Source organism: Phaethon aethereus (assembly GCF_964289735.1).
Source record: "Phaethon aethereus genome assembly, chromosome: 20".
NCBI lineage: Eukaryota > Metazoa > Chordata > Aves > Phaethontiformes > Phaethontidae > Phaethon > Phaethon aethereus.
Window position 1 is genome coordinate 7,564,982 of NC_138596.1, and position 16,444 is coordinate 7,581,425.

Here is a 16,444-nt window from a genome sequence, read left to right on the forward strand (position 1 = left end):
AGACTCCTTGGAGAAGTGTGGAGGACAAGGGCTTGAAGGAAAAGATCACATTTTGAGAGCTCATCAGCTGAGTAGGACAAAAGCCAAGAAGTCAAGCTTGGCAGTCCCGGCATAATGCAGCAGACATTGCTAAATTCAGACCAACCCTTCATGTGGAGTTACCTACAAACACAGTGCTTCACTGAACGTCCAGATCTGAAGACAACACTCAGGATCGATAGCTGTGAGTTCCTGGGCTGAGATGTCTGTATGACACTACAGTTTGGGAAGCATTGGTGAAAAGGGTATCACATTAGATACTTGCATAAAATTAAATTACTGTATTACTATAATGCAAAGTAGTAAACCTGAATGCTGTTGAGAGCCTTAACTCAATCTGCAAGGGAATAATGAAGAGCTCTTTTATCTCAGCTCTTTATGAGGCTAATGCATCCTATCGCCATGGCAGCTCCCCTGCCTTGCTTGTTACAACTAGTCCAGGGCGGGTGAGTATGTCTCATCTTCTACTTTGTCGTCTTCTCTGTTTTTAGGTGAAAAGAAAAACAGTTGGGATGGTGAAATACAAACCTGGCTCAGGAGTAGATATTGCAGAGCGCAAATTAAAATGGGCATCATTAAAATGTTGCCAATCTTGAACAGGAGACTAAGGGAGCAGGACCACTCCTAAGGCTGCTGTTTGCAAAGGATCTTTTCCCCCTTCTCCCTCTATCCCCTTCCCTCTCTGCCATGGTTTTTAACAAGGCAAAAATTTTAAAAGCAGATGGGAAATTACATCACCAGCTCAGATCAGGCTGCACGCCCTGCAGCGACTCTGTGCACAGGGAGGGATGGGGGCTGCAACCTCCATGGTGAGCAGCCGCGGTGGAGTGACAGTCTCAAGGCAGCACCCCAGGACAGAAGGGAGGCGTGAGAGAGAAACCTCGCCCATCACGGCACCATGCCCAGCCTATGTCAATTCTTAACCCAGACAGAACATATTTGAAATAAAAAAAAACCTATAAAATCTCACACTGAGGAACACCTTCCCAGCAATCTGCTTGCAGTGCTGTGGCTGTCATTTCTGAAGGAGTTGAAGCTGCTCAGAGATTTCTAGCACACACCAGCTCTGCCCACATGGTGGAAGTCACAGGTATTGCTCAGAGTGCACCAGCAGCATCCGAGCCAGCTCGCCATGCGGCCAGAGAGAGCAGCCACCAGTCCTGGAAGCAGCACTTGGCTGCAGGAGAAGAGAGAAAGCGGCAAGTAACCTCTTGTCAGGAAAACACCCTTGGACCAGTGGTTGTTGGAGTCTGCAAGGAACTGCTGGAAGACTATCAGCAATAAGACACATCTGCAATATAGGTAAGGCACAGCAGTATCTGATGAGGACTCACTGAAGGTCTAGCCCAGCTCCTGGCACTGTGTCAGCAGCCTGTGTTACTGCTGGCTCCAAACAAGCGCAACAGATTTGTGTGCATGGGCAAGAGCCAAAATAATGGAAATTCTTAAGCTATACTGCACATCAACTCACTGGAGAAGTCAAGGTCAAATAAGCCAGTCTTTGCTGTCACCTCTGGGAGGAGAGCTGTTTTTCAAAGAGCTCGCATTATCCGCTGGCTAAGCTCAGACTGCTCTCAGCGTGGTTCCTGCAGTTAAATACCAGCTGCTTACAGGGCACCAGGCTGCATTTTGTTCCCACTGACAGGGAGGGAAACATGAATAAGTGCCTCACTTCTAGTTTGCAAGCTGTTTGAGGGAAGGCTCTTGTTATTTCTGACTCTGGGCTCTTCATGGCAGAAGCTGCTCCATGCCTGTGTCTTGTATGGCAGCCGCATGATGCTGGTGCTCAAGCAGAAGTCTGGAGTAATTTGCCCTTAGCACAGTAACATGTACTCCTACAGCACAGTAAAATAACAATTCATGCCAGACTAAAAGGCTTATCACTCCTCTGTTTAAATTATACAGAAGTCAACTCTTGGAGGTCCCTCTGAGCACAGCTCACAGCAGTACACATGGCCAACTCAAGCAGGATTTGCTATATATTATTAATAAAAAGGCCATCAAAGTCTCTGCTGCAACATTTCCTGCCAACTACCAAAAGATGACCCACAACAAAGGGACTACAACCAAGTCCCATCTGTGAGAGCTCTAGATCTTTTTAATAAATTCATGCATCTCCTCTGGATCCCAGGAGTTTGTTGGAGTTGTGGAAACAGCACTGCCTCACCTATGTGATTACACAAGAACATCTACATGCATCACCCTCCAGGCAAAAAAATCCTGGGTGCTACCATATAGCCTGAGTAATATTTTACTGCCCTTTTAATGTTGAAAATAAAAGTAAAACTAACAACCACAGATCTGTGGTGTGATGTACTGTGGAGTAAAGACAATCGAAAACAAGTTCTCTGTCACATGAATGCAATTAAAAAATCCGCAGCAGTCAGGTATCAGCCCAAATACTACTAGAAGCTTTGCAGCAAGGATGCTTTATCAAACCATCAGAGCTGACAGTACATTAGATACCAGCTTCTACCTTTCCTAACAATGCAATCTGGTCAATACCCCAAGAGCTTCTGATAGTGCCAGATGACAGATGACAATTAACTCTATCCTAACATCAAAGAAAATTCACATTCAAGGCCTTGGTACTGAGGTTAAAAGTGCGCATGGGCAGTAACAGAGAAGATAGCTTTTAAAATTGTTTTTAAGTAATTCGACATCTCATATGATAACAGAAAACAAAGACATGAGGCTTAAAGAGGAAAGCAAACAACCCAGGTCTCTCTTTCAACTGTCAAACTGCCTCTTATCCAAGATCCACCCAGGCGTCTCCCCCTACTAAAGCTGCCTACGTGTCCAGAGGCACATTTCCCTGTGTCCACCCCAGCCTGCATGGTGTAAAATCACCTGGACCCAGCCCTCGTTATTCAAATGCAGAGCCCACAGGGACCTGATCTCCAGTAAGGAGCCTCTGTATCACATCCCCTTGCAGCTGCTACTGCAGGCGAGTATTTTGAACAGCACGAGGGCTATGCCCTGTGCCAGCTTTTATTTCCTTTCTGTTGTCTACAAACATCTCAGCTCCTTTTCAGCTGCTTTCAGTATCATTTAACTGATTGCTTGCCAGAGAGGCACAAAAGTGATTTCATGAGCATGGGGACACTGAACTACAAGAACGACCCTCAACTGCAGGTGGGTCAAGCCTTGTGGTCTGATTAAAAACCCAGAGGGTTACAAATGTGGACTGGTCACTTAGGGATAATGGAAATGCTTTTAGCCAATGCACTTTTTAAAAAGTGACTGGCACAGTACACTACCACAGGAATGGACAGAATACTGACCGTGCTGAAGACACACCAATCTCACTTCCACCTTATTCTCAGTGAAAAGACTATAAACTGCAGAAATGAGTCAGAAGGCCAACTCAGCACTTTCGAATCGGCTCTTCACTTGGGCTGCCAGCCATACAACATAACTCTGTTGATCCAGATCTTGTACATGCTACCTCCTCATGCAATGTACCACTGCAAAGCAAGCCAGTAACTAGTAAGCTAACATCTGCTGGATCTCACGATGTAGTCCACAGCCTTCCTTGACAGATCAGTATGGCTCCTTTTTTGTCAAGAGGTTTCACCTGTTTTCAGCCATGAACTTAAGGAAATCAGAATAAGGTTGTGAGCTTGAGTCGCAGTCAGTACTGGCGTGCCAGGAGCCTGGCTGGGGATGGCGAGCCTTCGTGTTTAGAGGCTGCTCATTTTAATGATGTGGGAAATTCTTAGACATCCAAAGGAAATGAGATTCCGTAGCAAAACAGCAGCACTGGACACTAGATTAATAGCGCTGTCTTGCACAGCTATGTGGGTGACTATGTTCCTATTGCCAAATAACTGCTCTGGCAATGCTCGGTTTTGGACAGAAAACCAGCCCTTTCACTGAGCTCCTGGAGAGTACCCAATTCTTTTCTGCAGTGGGAAAACGTTCATGAAATGGGGGCAGGAGGGAAGGAATGGACATAAAAAGGGAGGATAAACCAGGAAGATCTGGAAGGCAGAGTGCCTCAAAGATTCGCACTCAGGTAAACAGAGAAGTGAAATGGTCTCACTATAGTAATGAAAATGCCAGCTCCCCTGGGCCTGGATCGTGCCTGACTCCAAGAGTTACTCCCTGCCCACCAAAGGACTGATACTCTCCTTCCATGCCTTTGACACTGATTGACTCGTTTTGACCCTCAGCCTCAGGTAAGCAAGGGCATTACCCTGGGGTCACCATTACTTAGTGGTCATCAGAAGTACAACAACTGCAAGGAAAGGGAAAGGTAAACGTAAAACCCAAACACAAGAACTTGCTTACTATGTTTGTTTTTCTTCTCTGGCAGAGGTGGTGGCTTCTCTGGATCACTGTTAGAATCTGGAGCAGCAAAGTCAGCAATGAATTCAACCGGTGCTGAAGAGTTTACTTGCTGGAAAGGCGAAACAGCAGCAAATGGCGTGAAGGGTACTGAAGGGACAGACGCTGCATTCTGCATGTCATCCTCCGAGATGTTATCATATTGGGAAGGGTGTCTCTCATAGGAGACCCTGCAGCCTGTGTTATCTGAAGTCTGAGAGGCTGCGCTCCTCCTCTTCTTTTCCGGTAAAGCTGGAGGAGTCTCTGTTGGCTGCGCTGCTCCCGAGAGGCTGCAGAATTCCAGTGGAGGAGAGCTGCCCTGCGGGAGCTGGAAAGCATGTCCATGGAAAGGGGAGCCAGACTCACCCAAGGACTCTGGCAGTGGGCTGAGGATACCTGGCACCTGCTGGGGTATCTGATCAGCATTTGAGAGGTCCTGCTGCAGGAATTCATAGTCCGGATCATAGTGATCTGATTGATCTGGTTAAACAGAGGGGACAGGAGAATGATGCATTAGTTTTTCTCTTTTACTGTTCAGCCCTTCTCAATTTTGACCCTCCCATTCCATCAGTTAATTAACCAGTTCATTTAATCAGAGTGGTACTTCCTTGCAGCAGGGACCATCTTGCTACACCTTCCGTAACGTCCAGCCTGAATAAAACTCTTATCAACGTTTCTTTACATTAGCAAACAAATTACAAAAATTCAATAGGTAGATCATGGCAGAGATTGCGTTTCATATTTTTATTTTCTTTCCTAGTATGTAGAAACAACATTGCTTTAGTCTATCAGGACTGTCATTTCCTACTGATGTCTGCAGACAAGGCTGAAATCAACAAAACATTCCACTTGAGAGCTGAATTGAGTTTGAATACAATCAACTATAGCTAGGGAAACACATTCCCCTGGGCTTTCTCCTATCTGACAGAATATAATTCTGCATAGAACTGCTTGCAGCAACTACAAGATGACAGTTGCAAGCACAATCCATTTACTTCTGCATCACAGCTATGACAGCTCCCAGACGAGAGTGATGGGGGCTCCTCCAGAGGCCCTGGACAGCCGCTCGCTTACCTAATGTTTCACAGCTTGTGTTGCGGGAGCACTGACCACTGTCGCGGTCCAGAGAAGAGAGCTGCTCGTCAGACTTGCTGAGTTTGCCGATGCTACTGCACGGTGAGAGGCGAGGAGATTCTCCCCCGTAGGAGTGGCTTCCACCTGATAACCTTCTCTGGGCATAGCAGTCAGCATCAAAATCCTTAAGCAAAAAAAAAATTTTTAAAAATCACCATCATTCTTGGCAGCTCACTAGCAAGCAAGATGCAGCTTGAGGAGCAAACACCTCACAGCTGTATTAAGAAAACCAGGAGGGAAGAAGATCGGTGCTGCTAGCCCTCTCTAGTTAGACAAGCTCATCAGGACCACAGAAAACCTCTGATTCAGTAAAGAGCCCACGCCAGGGAGCTCTGCGTGTTCTTGCTTCCAGGCAGGGCGTGCTGTGACCCACAGTGGACTTCACAGAAGATGAGAAGATGACTGAGCTTCTCACCGCTACACACGTCTGATGACCGCTTGTCAAGACACTGATACTAGGGAACCAGACTGCAAGATTTGTCATTAAATAACTGAGGCTTGAGCAAATATTTGGTTAGCTTGGGTGAATGCAAAGGGAAAATAAGCTATAGTGAAATACAACTTTCTGTGCCTATGACTAAATTTCTATTTTGGAAATTACCTCAAGCTTATCAACCTGTGAGTGAACCCCTCAAGTATTCCCGCTCCTGCAAAACAACTTAAGTGTGATTGTGCGAGTAACTGAAGAACTGCCACAGCTTTATCTGGGTCAGCCAACCAACAGCAGAGACTCCCTAAGCCAGAGCTGAGGCTTTGGGGATGAAGACAAGATTTGATTTTGGTGCAATTTAATATGATTCAGGTCCTCACTGCTGAGTTAGTAGGTTCCTGAATGTGTAAAGCAAACCCAGCTGTTTACAACCTCATAAACCCCAGACTAGCACAAGCGATGGAATATGCCTAACACACACAGCCCCAAGTTTTCAATTTTTCTACCAGAAAATTTACAAGTTCCCCCAAAGCATCAGCAGTGTTCAAGGCAGTTGCTCAAACTACTCCTTGGGTTAAAAGATGTTTTAAATAGAGACTGGATGAATACAGACTTCTGATCTCACTATGCCAGATGCTCCCTGGCCTGTACATAAACCTTGGTGAGATCTTGGTAAGCTCAGCCAGCCACTCTCTACCCTAATCTATTTGACACAGCAACACTCAACCGCTCACATCGTCACACTCTGCTACAGCTCAAGGCAACAAAGTCTGTAGCAATTTGTTAATTAAATCCAACAATACTATAAAAAAAATTAAGCTGTTCACACTATTTATTATACTGATGTTCCTGCCACTAAAACTCCCACTCGAGAGCTCTGCTGTACAGGGCTGTTTGGGACAAGCAGAGGCGTGCAGGGAACTCTCTGAGCTTTTGCTACAGTTCACAGCATGCTTCCCTTGGCTTTCACAAAGGGGTTACGCCATTACCTGTCTGTTGATTCCAACAGGTAAACTGGATCCACTGGTGGCACGACTCATGGGGGCCACGACTGCCACTCTGGTTGGGGAAGGTGCCGACTGCCGTTTTTTAGGGGGCAATGCTGGTGGAGGGCTGCAAGACAGAACGGGCATTGATGCTTCCATTACTCTTCCAGCAAAAAGGCTTTTAAAGGCTTCATGAGTTTGTTTTCCCAGAAAGCCTTTGACTTGCCAGGATCAAAGCTCACAAGTTCTTATCCAAAGCTGGCCAGGAGCTATTCAGCAAAGTGTACCCACTAACAAATATCAAATACTCTCACAGGTAAGGTCCTGTTCAGTGATTTATTTTTTAAGGCCGGAACAGAGTTGGTATTTCTCAAACAAAAACAATTGCTGTTTTAAAAATAATTTTTAATGGAGCTAATTAGCACGGTAATTATTTCTTAATAAAAGTGGTGAAAATCCACATTAAATGTTCTGGTTAACCCAAATACTGTTTCCATTCATAGAAGTCCCTCATCCTCAAACCTTCCAAGTTTGAAAAATGTTCAAAGTTTCAAAAATTTCTATGACAGAAAAATTCTTTTTCCGCCCTTTTATTCTCCTGGTGAACTTCCTGGAACAAGATGGTCAATGTTGCTCTCACCATGTTTTGGGATAAATCTGTTTCAGATACAAACATTAGCAGTAAGTAGTGAGATTTTAACCACTGCAGTTTTAGTTTTTGTTTCTAGTGACACACAATTCTGGTAATCATCAAGCCTGTGAAGTTCCCAAGAGCATGTATCTTCTGTTCCTGGAACATACCAGGAAATTTTTATATAACCCATAAGAACTCATAAAATACATAGAAATGTGATTCTTTTTGCCAGCCACATCCCTTTTGATGCCGCATTTTAAAATTAGCACGACATGTATTTTTCACACCATCCATTAGTACCAACATTAGAGAAGAAAAACATTACACACACAGACCAAAAACCTGCAAATAGGGGGTTTTCTCCTCCTTCTCAAAATAGAACATAGAAACTTTCATGTGGTTACTCGTAGAACAGGGTAAAAACAACCAAGTAAAAGATATTTTTTCACACACTGTTGGCTCCTTTCACTCTTAACCTGATAAGCAATGCAGAACAACCTGGATGTGCAGGACAGATCAACAATTGCCAGCTGAGGTTAGCGGAACATTTCCCATTGGATACAACAGCACAAGACACTGTTGTACAGTGTGGTATTCACATAGTTTTAAATAAGGTTTTTATGCATTTACGTGATGCCTCTCATGCACGGATCTCACGGCATGGCACTATCGTCACATAAAAATCGGGAAAGGAAAACACAGATAATGAAGGGTATTGCTCAAAACAAGACAGAGAGAACACAAAGTCATAAACACAGTCCAGGAGCAGGGCAGAATTACTCTGGAGGACTGGAAATTCAGAGGCATGACTAAGCCTCCTCAAGACCTCTCTTGTGCACATTTTGCAAGACTGTTTAAAAAAACCAAGAAGCTGGTAAGATCCACTGGTATTCTCCACTCAGCAGGTTGGCCAATATTACCTGTTTTCTGCCACACGAATGCTAGGGAGAGGGGGTTTAGGAGGTGCAACTTCTTCATCCATGGAGTCAGTCAGTAGCTCGTTGGATTGAGTCATATTAGTTGTTTTGTTGAGGATCTCCATTTCTCGGTCTGTGAGGGGAAGTTCTGATGGGCTGCAACAAGCAAAATACAGATTGTAGATCATAAAACATAGTTGGAATGCAGCAGGCCGACACATTAATACGTATTTTAAATGACATGCAATATGAGAGGCACCTACAGCAGAAGGCAGAGTTTGCATCTGCAGGTGAAATTTCATGTAAATGCAGAATACAATGTGCATGTGTCACAGCCAAGTGATGTTTCATTGCCAGATTTTGTTATCTTCCCTATCATAGCATATTGTTCTCTTTAAGTGGTCTCACTGTAATGGATGAGGCTACATACAGAACACTATGCTACCCTCTGTGAAGAATAACTGAATGCTTTAATACAACTATCAGTAGCCAGAAATTATCCCTTCTATATTAGTTCTGTACATCTCCTTGTCAGTGACCCACCTGTCAGATTTGCATGCTGGTAAACTGGGTTTAACTGGGCTTGTGGGAGAGGGATGCTCCTGCTTTTCAATCGTGAGTCTGACGAGCTCCTGATGGATGGAGAGGAGAGAAGAAAAAGAAAATAATCATTATTTGGTGAATGCTGCACTCAAACATTCTAGGACAGAAAGAAATGCTACTGCAGTAAACTCTTGGTTACCCAGGTTATGGGTTAATGATGGCACGGACACAGACAGAGCTGAGCTAGGTTTAAGTGTGGTACAAAGCCGTACAAATGATGCAGCATTGCTTCTAAGGAGCAGTCTGCACCCAGCAGTAGTTTAGCCATATCTGAGTTAAGCCCTATGGGGATTCTGCACAAACCCACACACGTGTCTTTTTGCCGTGCTTCCTCTTTCCTCTATTGTCAGAAATGTGTTCCAGTCCCCACAACACCCTAGATAATGGCAAATTGACTTTTCTGTACTTGTATTTATGTATGTAAAGTCTTACACAGTGGAGTACTTCACCCAGCCTGTAAAAAAATGAAATAATTGCTTTATTTTTTATAAACAAGTATGTATTTGTTTCAAAAAGCAAGTTTTCTGTAAGATGCCAAACAACAAATTAAATAGCGAACACCTTTATTAAAAGGCCTGCTTCCCCTGAAGCCATCTTTTAACATGTTAGAAATGGAGGTCTTAATCACTCAAGGAACTACTGTAGTGTATCTGTTATAGGCAGATAAGGCTCTGGATAAAGAGATAAGGGCATGATAATCCTGAACTACAAATCTGCCAGCAGTCAAAACAGCAATCATTCATGCCAGAAAGATGGAGAGAACATTTTATGGATGTCTGAGCCTGACAAATAGATCTACTGCTCACAGATACAAACACATTCCCTCTTACAGGCAGGCTGGAAAACTGGCAGTGCTTCCTGACAGTATTGGCTTCCCAGCACATTATGCAAAGGAAACTATATGGGATCCATCTTTTTTTTTTTTTTTTTTTAAAGCAGCCTGAAGTACACAGTCATTATTCCAGTATCAGCTTCATGTCCATGTCTGTTGAGCTTGGAAACAACTGTCATTGCTCTCTGAATGCAGTAACTGCCACTGGAATGTTGCCGTCATCATCTTTCCAAGGCAGGAAAATATTCTTGTTCTCATATTTTTATGTAAGGCTCTATTTAAAGCTGAACTTCCATGCGTTAACACACACACAACAAGAGGAATAAAGTACTGCACTGGGTACGCAAAGGATGGCAAAGTGTCCAGCACAGCTGATTTTGGTTTCAATGTTCTACTTAACATTCTTGGTGTGAGCTTGTGCTCAAAAATAATGTACGCCCTGTCAACCAAAAACAGGACAAAACACTCAGCTTTCCAGAAGCTGTCCTGGAAAATCCCACACGTGGGGAAGGAAGAGAGAGCACAAACAGAGCACATACAGATGTCCATGCGGGTTAATGCTACGAAGACGGTCCTGTCTGGGACAGACAGACAAGAGCCCTGGTGATGAACAGGGTGTTCTGAGAAGTGCCCTCATGAGAAAAAGCACAGCACCAAATTGACCACAGCCAACCAGCCTGGCCAGTGCCCTCCTCCAAGGAGGGCCACATCCCCCAGTGGGGAAACACTCTGCAACAAGGAGCAACAGACCAACAGGGCTTTTGACAATCTATCAGCTCCACTGTGGTAATGTACATTACACTGTGTATCAAAACGTAAAATAATTAAGGCCCTTCAATCACAGAAGAACTACAGTGGTAACATGGAGACTGAATTGACCTCAGACTTCTCTGCTGAGCATCCCCAGTTACTCAACAGAAACTATTCTTTAAAAACGTACTTTCCTCTGTTTCATCCTCTCTTTCAGGATGAACAATCTTTAATTAAAAACTTGCTATTCCTTTTAGACTTTAGAAATTCCCCTATAAAGTTTACAGAGCATCACTAGGAAACACAACCGTAGGACCTGGGAGCCTACGAACCCCAAACAAGGCCTTTCTGTGAATCGGACAGCTTGGAAATTACACAGTGACATCATACAGCTGGCACCATGCTCCAAGTCACCATCAGGAATGAGTGGTGACACAACGGATTGCCACCTTCCTGCCCTCTGGACAAAATTCCACCACCAAAGAGGTTTCTGGAGACTCTCGCGCACTTCAACAGACTTGGAGTTGGACCCTGCAGGGCTATCGGGTACTCGCCAGCAAGAACAGTGACTCCACACGGTGTGTAAGAGCACGATAAGGGAAATAAAATGTATGGGATTTCAAACCAAAAGCCAAAATACTCCTTAAACATCCCCCTGAAAGGGCTACAGAAGGGAAAATGTAATGTTTCCTTTTCCTCACCTTTCTTCACCATGTTTAACACCTTAAACCAAGCCAAGGCCAGTGTTGCAGACCGCGATGGTGGCAGCTGTGCCGCAGCAGCGCCGATGAGCCCCCGACACTCGGGGCTGAAGTGCTCAGTTTTCCTATTTTGCCAGTCGTGATGGACACCCGCTTGTCCACCACATGGGAGTGTAGGTTACCACAGGGCAGAAAGACAATCAAATTTGGCTCAAAAGTATCTTTAGAATGATTCAAACCATTGTGGCTGTGAAAAAAAAAACCAAAACACCTCCTACCAGAGACACCAGGACAATGTATGATTGCTGATACTTGAGAGGATCACTTTTTCCTCTAAACGTTGGCAAATATCACCAGATTCCCTAGACCCTGACTTTTTCTCCTCTCTACTAACCCCAAAATGAGAACTAGCGCTTGAAAAATCAAGCCAAGATCTTTAGCGTACGCACAGAGGTAACCAGCACGCAACTGAGCCAGATGCACATTATGCGATTTCTTATCAGCAAATAAAGAGATTACTGCAGCAGTAATCTGAGATAATTAAAGCCTCTCTACAAACTTATGCTACTTCAGCAAGCTGGAAATTCCAAAATGAGATGGATTTTTAAGAAGTTATGTAATCAAAACAGGGATTTCTTTTTTTTTTAATATATGCCTAGCCAGGCACTAAAACCTGAGATCAAAACAGCAAGTAACACAAGTGAACAAGCGACTCCTTTATGCTCAATTCTGAAAATAAAGGGGGAAGTAAGCACTGAAATGTGGAAGTGGATCTTGTGTGATCTGCCAGAAAACCAAAAAAGGCTCTCCACAGCAGAGAAGTGTCCAACTTCTCAGTTCTGCTTCCAGACCTGAAAGCTGGCTTGGCCCTTCTAAAATAAACCTTGTTCCTCGCTATGCAGTAAATGAGTGCACGCCTCTTCCAAATGCTGATCTGTTGATGGGCAGACACATTCGCATCTACCCACAGCCACACATCTGCTCTAACCATCCTCGAAGCTGACCAGACATAAGCCAGCTCCAACTGGAAGGCCAAAATAACTTTTAGTTTAACAACAAAGTAGAGACTGATATAACTCAGTGGGGCTTAATAGCTCAGGCTTAGCAGCGTACAGACACGCCTGCATCGCTCCCAGCCTTGGCTGGCTTGCAGCGCGGGCAGAGCAGGCATCCAAGACTTTCCACCCATCCGCACAGGCACGCTGCTTCGGCTGGAAGGCAACAGGTACCAGGGGTTTAAATATTGCTTGGAGTGCAAGGACAGTGGGTGTGCAAGTCTCATGCAATGAGACTGCACAACTCTATCCCGGATCTGGTGGTAACATGGCTCTCCCCGGGATTGTGCAGATTCATTAAGTGAATACAGAGTGAACTGTCTTGCAATTTGCTGGGGTATTACCGTTCAGATACCACAGCACAGATTTTTCACGTACTGCAAATTGCTGCTGAATTCCAACACTAACAGCAGCTGAGACGTTACGCTAAACACTTTTTCTCCATTCTGCTGTGCAAATTTAAGACCGGCTTTACTTTTCAAATCTGGAGCTTATAGTTAAAGGACATACTGTGCAAAATAATCAGGAAAACCTGTCATCTTTAGGTGATTGGAATGTTTTGTTCCAAAGATACTTGTTTAAAAGGCTCAGTAAGTAATAGTAGGTTTTAGTATCTGTGTTTGAGTAACATTAAAGAGATATTCAGAGTATGCAAATACCACACCAAGACTCATGAAAACGTGATAGTCAAAGCTTGGGGAGATCAGTTTCATTTTTGCATTCAGTTCCAGGTAATAAAAATTAAGCTGAGTTTGAGTACAGTGAAAGATGCCTGTTCCTGATACACTAGTCCAGGTGAAACACCCGCTGCAGTTCTTAAAACACTACCTCGACCTTCCTTCTGTACTTCACCCAGACATTCCACTTTAGATTCAGCCCTGCTGCTGAAAGAGGCTTAACTTTCTCTACAGTTTTCAAAATAAGGTTCCCAAGAGACATGACGGTGTCTCCACTGGTGCCCTGAGCCCAGGTCAAGCAAACTTTTGACTGCAGTGGTAGGACAGTTGAATGAACAGCCTCTGTGGCCATCAGCCCAGAGACAAGCCTGGGAAACAGAAATAATGGGTACCAAAAGCTTACTGGGAGGTAGAAGGAAAGCCAACAGCTTGCCCTGGGTGGGGCAGGGAGGGAACGCTATAAGCAGGTCTCACAAAGGATACAATGGTTTCTGTTAAACGTTTCCATTAGTTACGTAAAAGTAATCTCCAGAAAACTGAGCTTAGCTCATCACCTGCTCCACACCCTAATCCGACTGCTGAAAGCGGTGATGTATCACTGATAAATCCCTTGAAATTTATGTTAAAAGATGGAGCTGGAGTCTTTGATTCTCTGTGGGCACTGACAGGAAGCATTTCCATTATATTTTGCCTAGACAGAGAATATGCAAACTCTGTCTTGTAATCGACACGCGAGACTGGGAGACTGGGACTGACACGCAGAAAATTTAATACAATGCTCAATAAAGATTTATTGCTTTTTCCAATTCATCCAAATGCCAGGGTGTGCATTTCAGAGGTGCACAGTAATAGCCAAACCGTTTGTGCTAGTCTTTAACCAGCACTCCAAGCGGGATCAGTTCACTTACAGAGCAGTTGATTTAAGAGGTAGTTTATAAAAGGGAAGAATATGATCTTTATATTTTACCTGCACTTAAAAACCTCTTTCAACTAGATGTCTTCTAAAATACATTATTTTATACCTTATATAATTCACAATATTTGACTCGTGTACCTTGACTCCATCCAGAACAGCTTTTATGACACCTTTCACTGTTGTCACCATCTCCTTGTCTTCTGAATTCACACCTTCCAGCATCACTTGATCAGACCAGCGAATTAGATTGGCCAGACTCTGGTACACACGGCTGTAGCAGGACGAGATGGCGGAACTGGACGGCAGGGGAGGAAATAGTTGAGAAAAAAGCACAAAATGAAATTATGGAGATACTATCAGATGTTACAAGAGTGCTTGATTTTTAATAACAGTGCATTTCACACTTTAAATTTAACACATTTAAAACGTGATTGTTCTCCTTTTCTCTCTGACATTCAGAATTTGTGTTTAGCAGGTGACAAAGCCTGGGTTTCCTCTCCACTGCAGTTGCTCTCCTGTTCTCCAGCACCAAATGGGACAACAGTACAAACGATCAACAGTTCATTCTCAGCTAACAGAATGAATTATCTGGGCTGCAGGTTAACACAGCAATGTTAAAAAGACAATGCTTTCCATTTTAATTACAGCTCCATCCTATGCCTTAACTTCAAAGGTAAATATTTAAGTCCTGTATTTAAGTCAAAGTTATATCATTTCAGTATCACCTATGACTTCCTTCTTCCTTATTAAGTCTCCCCAAAAATGTCTTGGATAATTGAGAACTGACTGTATTCATTCCCTTACAAATCATTTCCTCACTGTTTATAATGCCTGAAAACATGTAACTAAAACCTGCTCCTTTACAGAAGTTGAACTGAATGAATTTCAGGTTTGGAAGAGGAAGGGTGTTGCTTTGTTTTGTTTTTAATGAGAAACAGAATTGAAGCTATTGTTCTGACAGGGGTGAAAAAAAGAATTTTGGAAGGATGACAACTCTAAATAAAAGTTAACTGTAACAATAGTGCTCGCAGGCATTTTCCTGGCTATTCTGAAAACACTTCATTACTAAACAAGGTGTGCTAAGAGTACCGCTGATGGCAACGCTTCAACAATTCTTCGTAAAGTTAAATCAATTTCAAACTGCATCAAAACCATAAACAGATAAGAGAAGGTGTAATCTTGCAATCATTACTGATACAAGTGTTCCAAATCTTCCCATTTCTCTTTGGTATCCATTTTACACTGGCTTTACTCCAGTAATTTCATTATCTGTGAGAAGAGAATCAAGCCCACAGGCTTCAATGAGAAGATTCACCTAAATAAAGGTGACTGAGGTTTGCAGGACTGGGAAAAGAAGGATTGTCAAGTTACAACCAGGGGGATACAAACAACAGCAAGTAATTTTTGTTTGGTTGTTGGTATTGTTGTTTTTTTTTTAAATCATGCTGCTTGCCATTTGTTCTAGCTTCAAATGAAATCAGCTTAGTAGGAGATATTTCCTAAAGAGGGCCCTCCCCCACCTCTTTCTAAGGCTTTGATTTCTTTGCCATTAACCTTCAGTCTGCTTCCTTCTAAGGAGGTGGTAATTGAAAGCCCATTTTGTGCTAGATTTAATTACCTTTTTCCTTGATGCAAATGCTTCCCCTAAAGCAAAAAGAAGTCCAACAATAATTGTAGGACTTTCTTCCACACTGAGACAAGTCTTGCTCACTTTTCTTGAGGGGGATTTGCTATCAAAAATCACCACTTTGTGTCCTGACACTACTCAAAAGAAATAAAGTACATAGGTCAGCACAAAAGGACATGGCTTTTTGAGAATGCCAGATTACCTTTTTTTCCTGTGAGGCTAAACAAGGCAAAACAAACATATGGGATCTGTGCTGTAACACATACTGTTTCCATAAAAAGAGACTTATCACTACGTAGAGGACTCCGTTGACTACTGACTATGAAAATTCTGCTTATATGAGTAAATATGGATATCCAACTGTCAAGGCTGCATTAGTTCACTACTAAGAGAGAGGCTATAAGGAATTTGAACAACAGAAATATCTGCTGCCGAAGACTACTTAGCTGATATTTATTTCAAAATATATTCTTGGAAGTTAAGATAATGCAGCGAACACCCAGTGGATACACAAATCAAAGCAAGTGACTATAAAGATGACATGTTGTATCCTAAAAATATATTCTGACATTTTACATGTTCTCCTGATGTAAAAGGAAAGTTTGTTCTTTCTTTTATTAAGTGAAAGCAGGTGCTTGTCAGGAATTTAATGGCTGTGGGAAACCTGATAGCAACTGAAGAAACTTTCATGTCTGTATCCAGAAGCCTGATGAATGTTCCCATTCTAACAGCTATTGGTCTTTGTAGTTCTATAGATCTAACCTAAATTGGATCCCTCTTGTCTCAGCCACAGCTCTGATACTCACCCATTGCC

At 43.2% G+C, this 16,444-nt stretch overlaps 1 protein-coding gene across 1 annotated transcript in view; it reads right to left on the reverse strand.

Annotated features, from left to right (window-relative positions):
- Positions 1-16,444, reverse strand: part of RAPGEF1 (Rap guanine nucleotide exchange factor 1) — a gene marked incomplete at its 3' end in the record, with an annotated part of 86,678 nt that overhangs the window by 30,262 nt on the left and 39,972 nt on the right. The window contains exons 4-9 of the mRNA XM_082009039.1: positions 14,142-14,298; positions 9,013-9,101; positions 8,473-8,625; positions 6,922-7,045; positions 5,443-5,626; positions 4,333-4,839 (exon numbers count right to left, since the gene is read on the reverse strand). Coding sequence (XP_081865165.1) covers positions 4,333-4,839; positions 5,443-5,626; positions 6,922-7,045; positions 8,473-8,625; positions 9,013-9,101; positions 14,142-14,298 — 1,214 coding nt within the window. The remainder of the gene's footprint in view (positions 1-4,332; positions 4,840-5,442; positions 5,627-6,921; positions 7,046-8,472; positions 8,626-9,012; positions 9,102-14,141; positions 14,299-16,444) is intronic.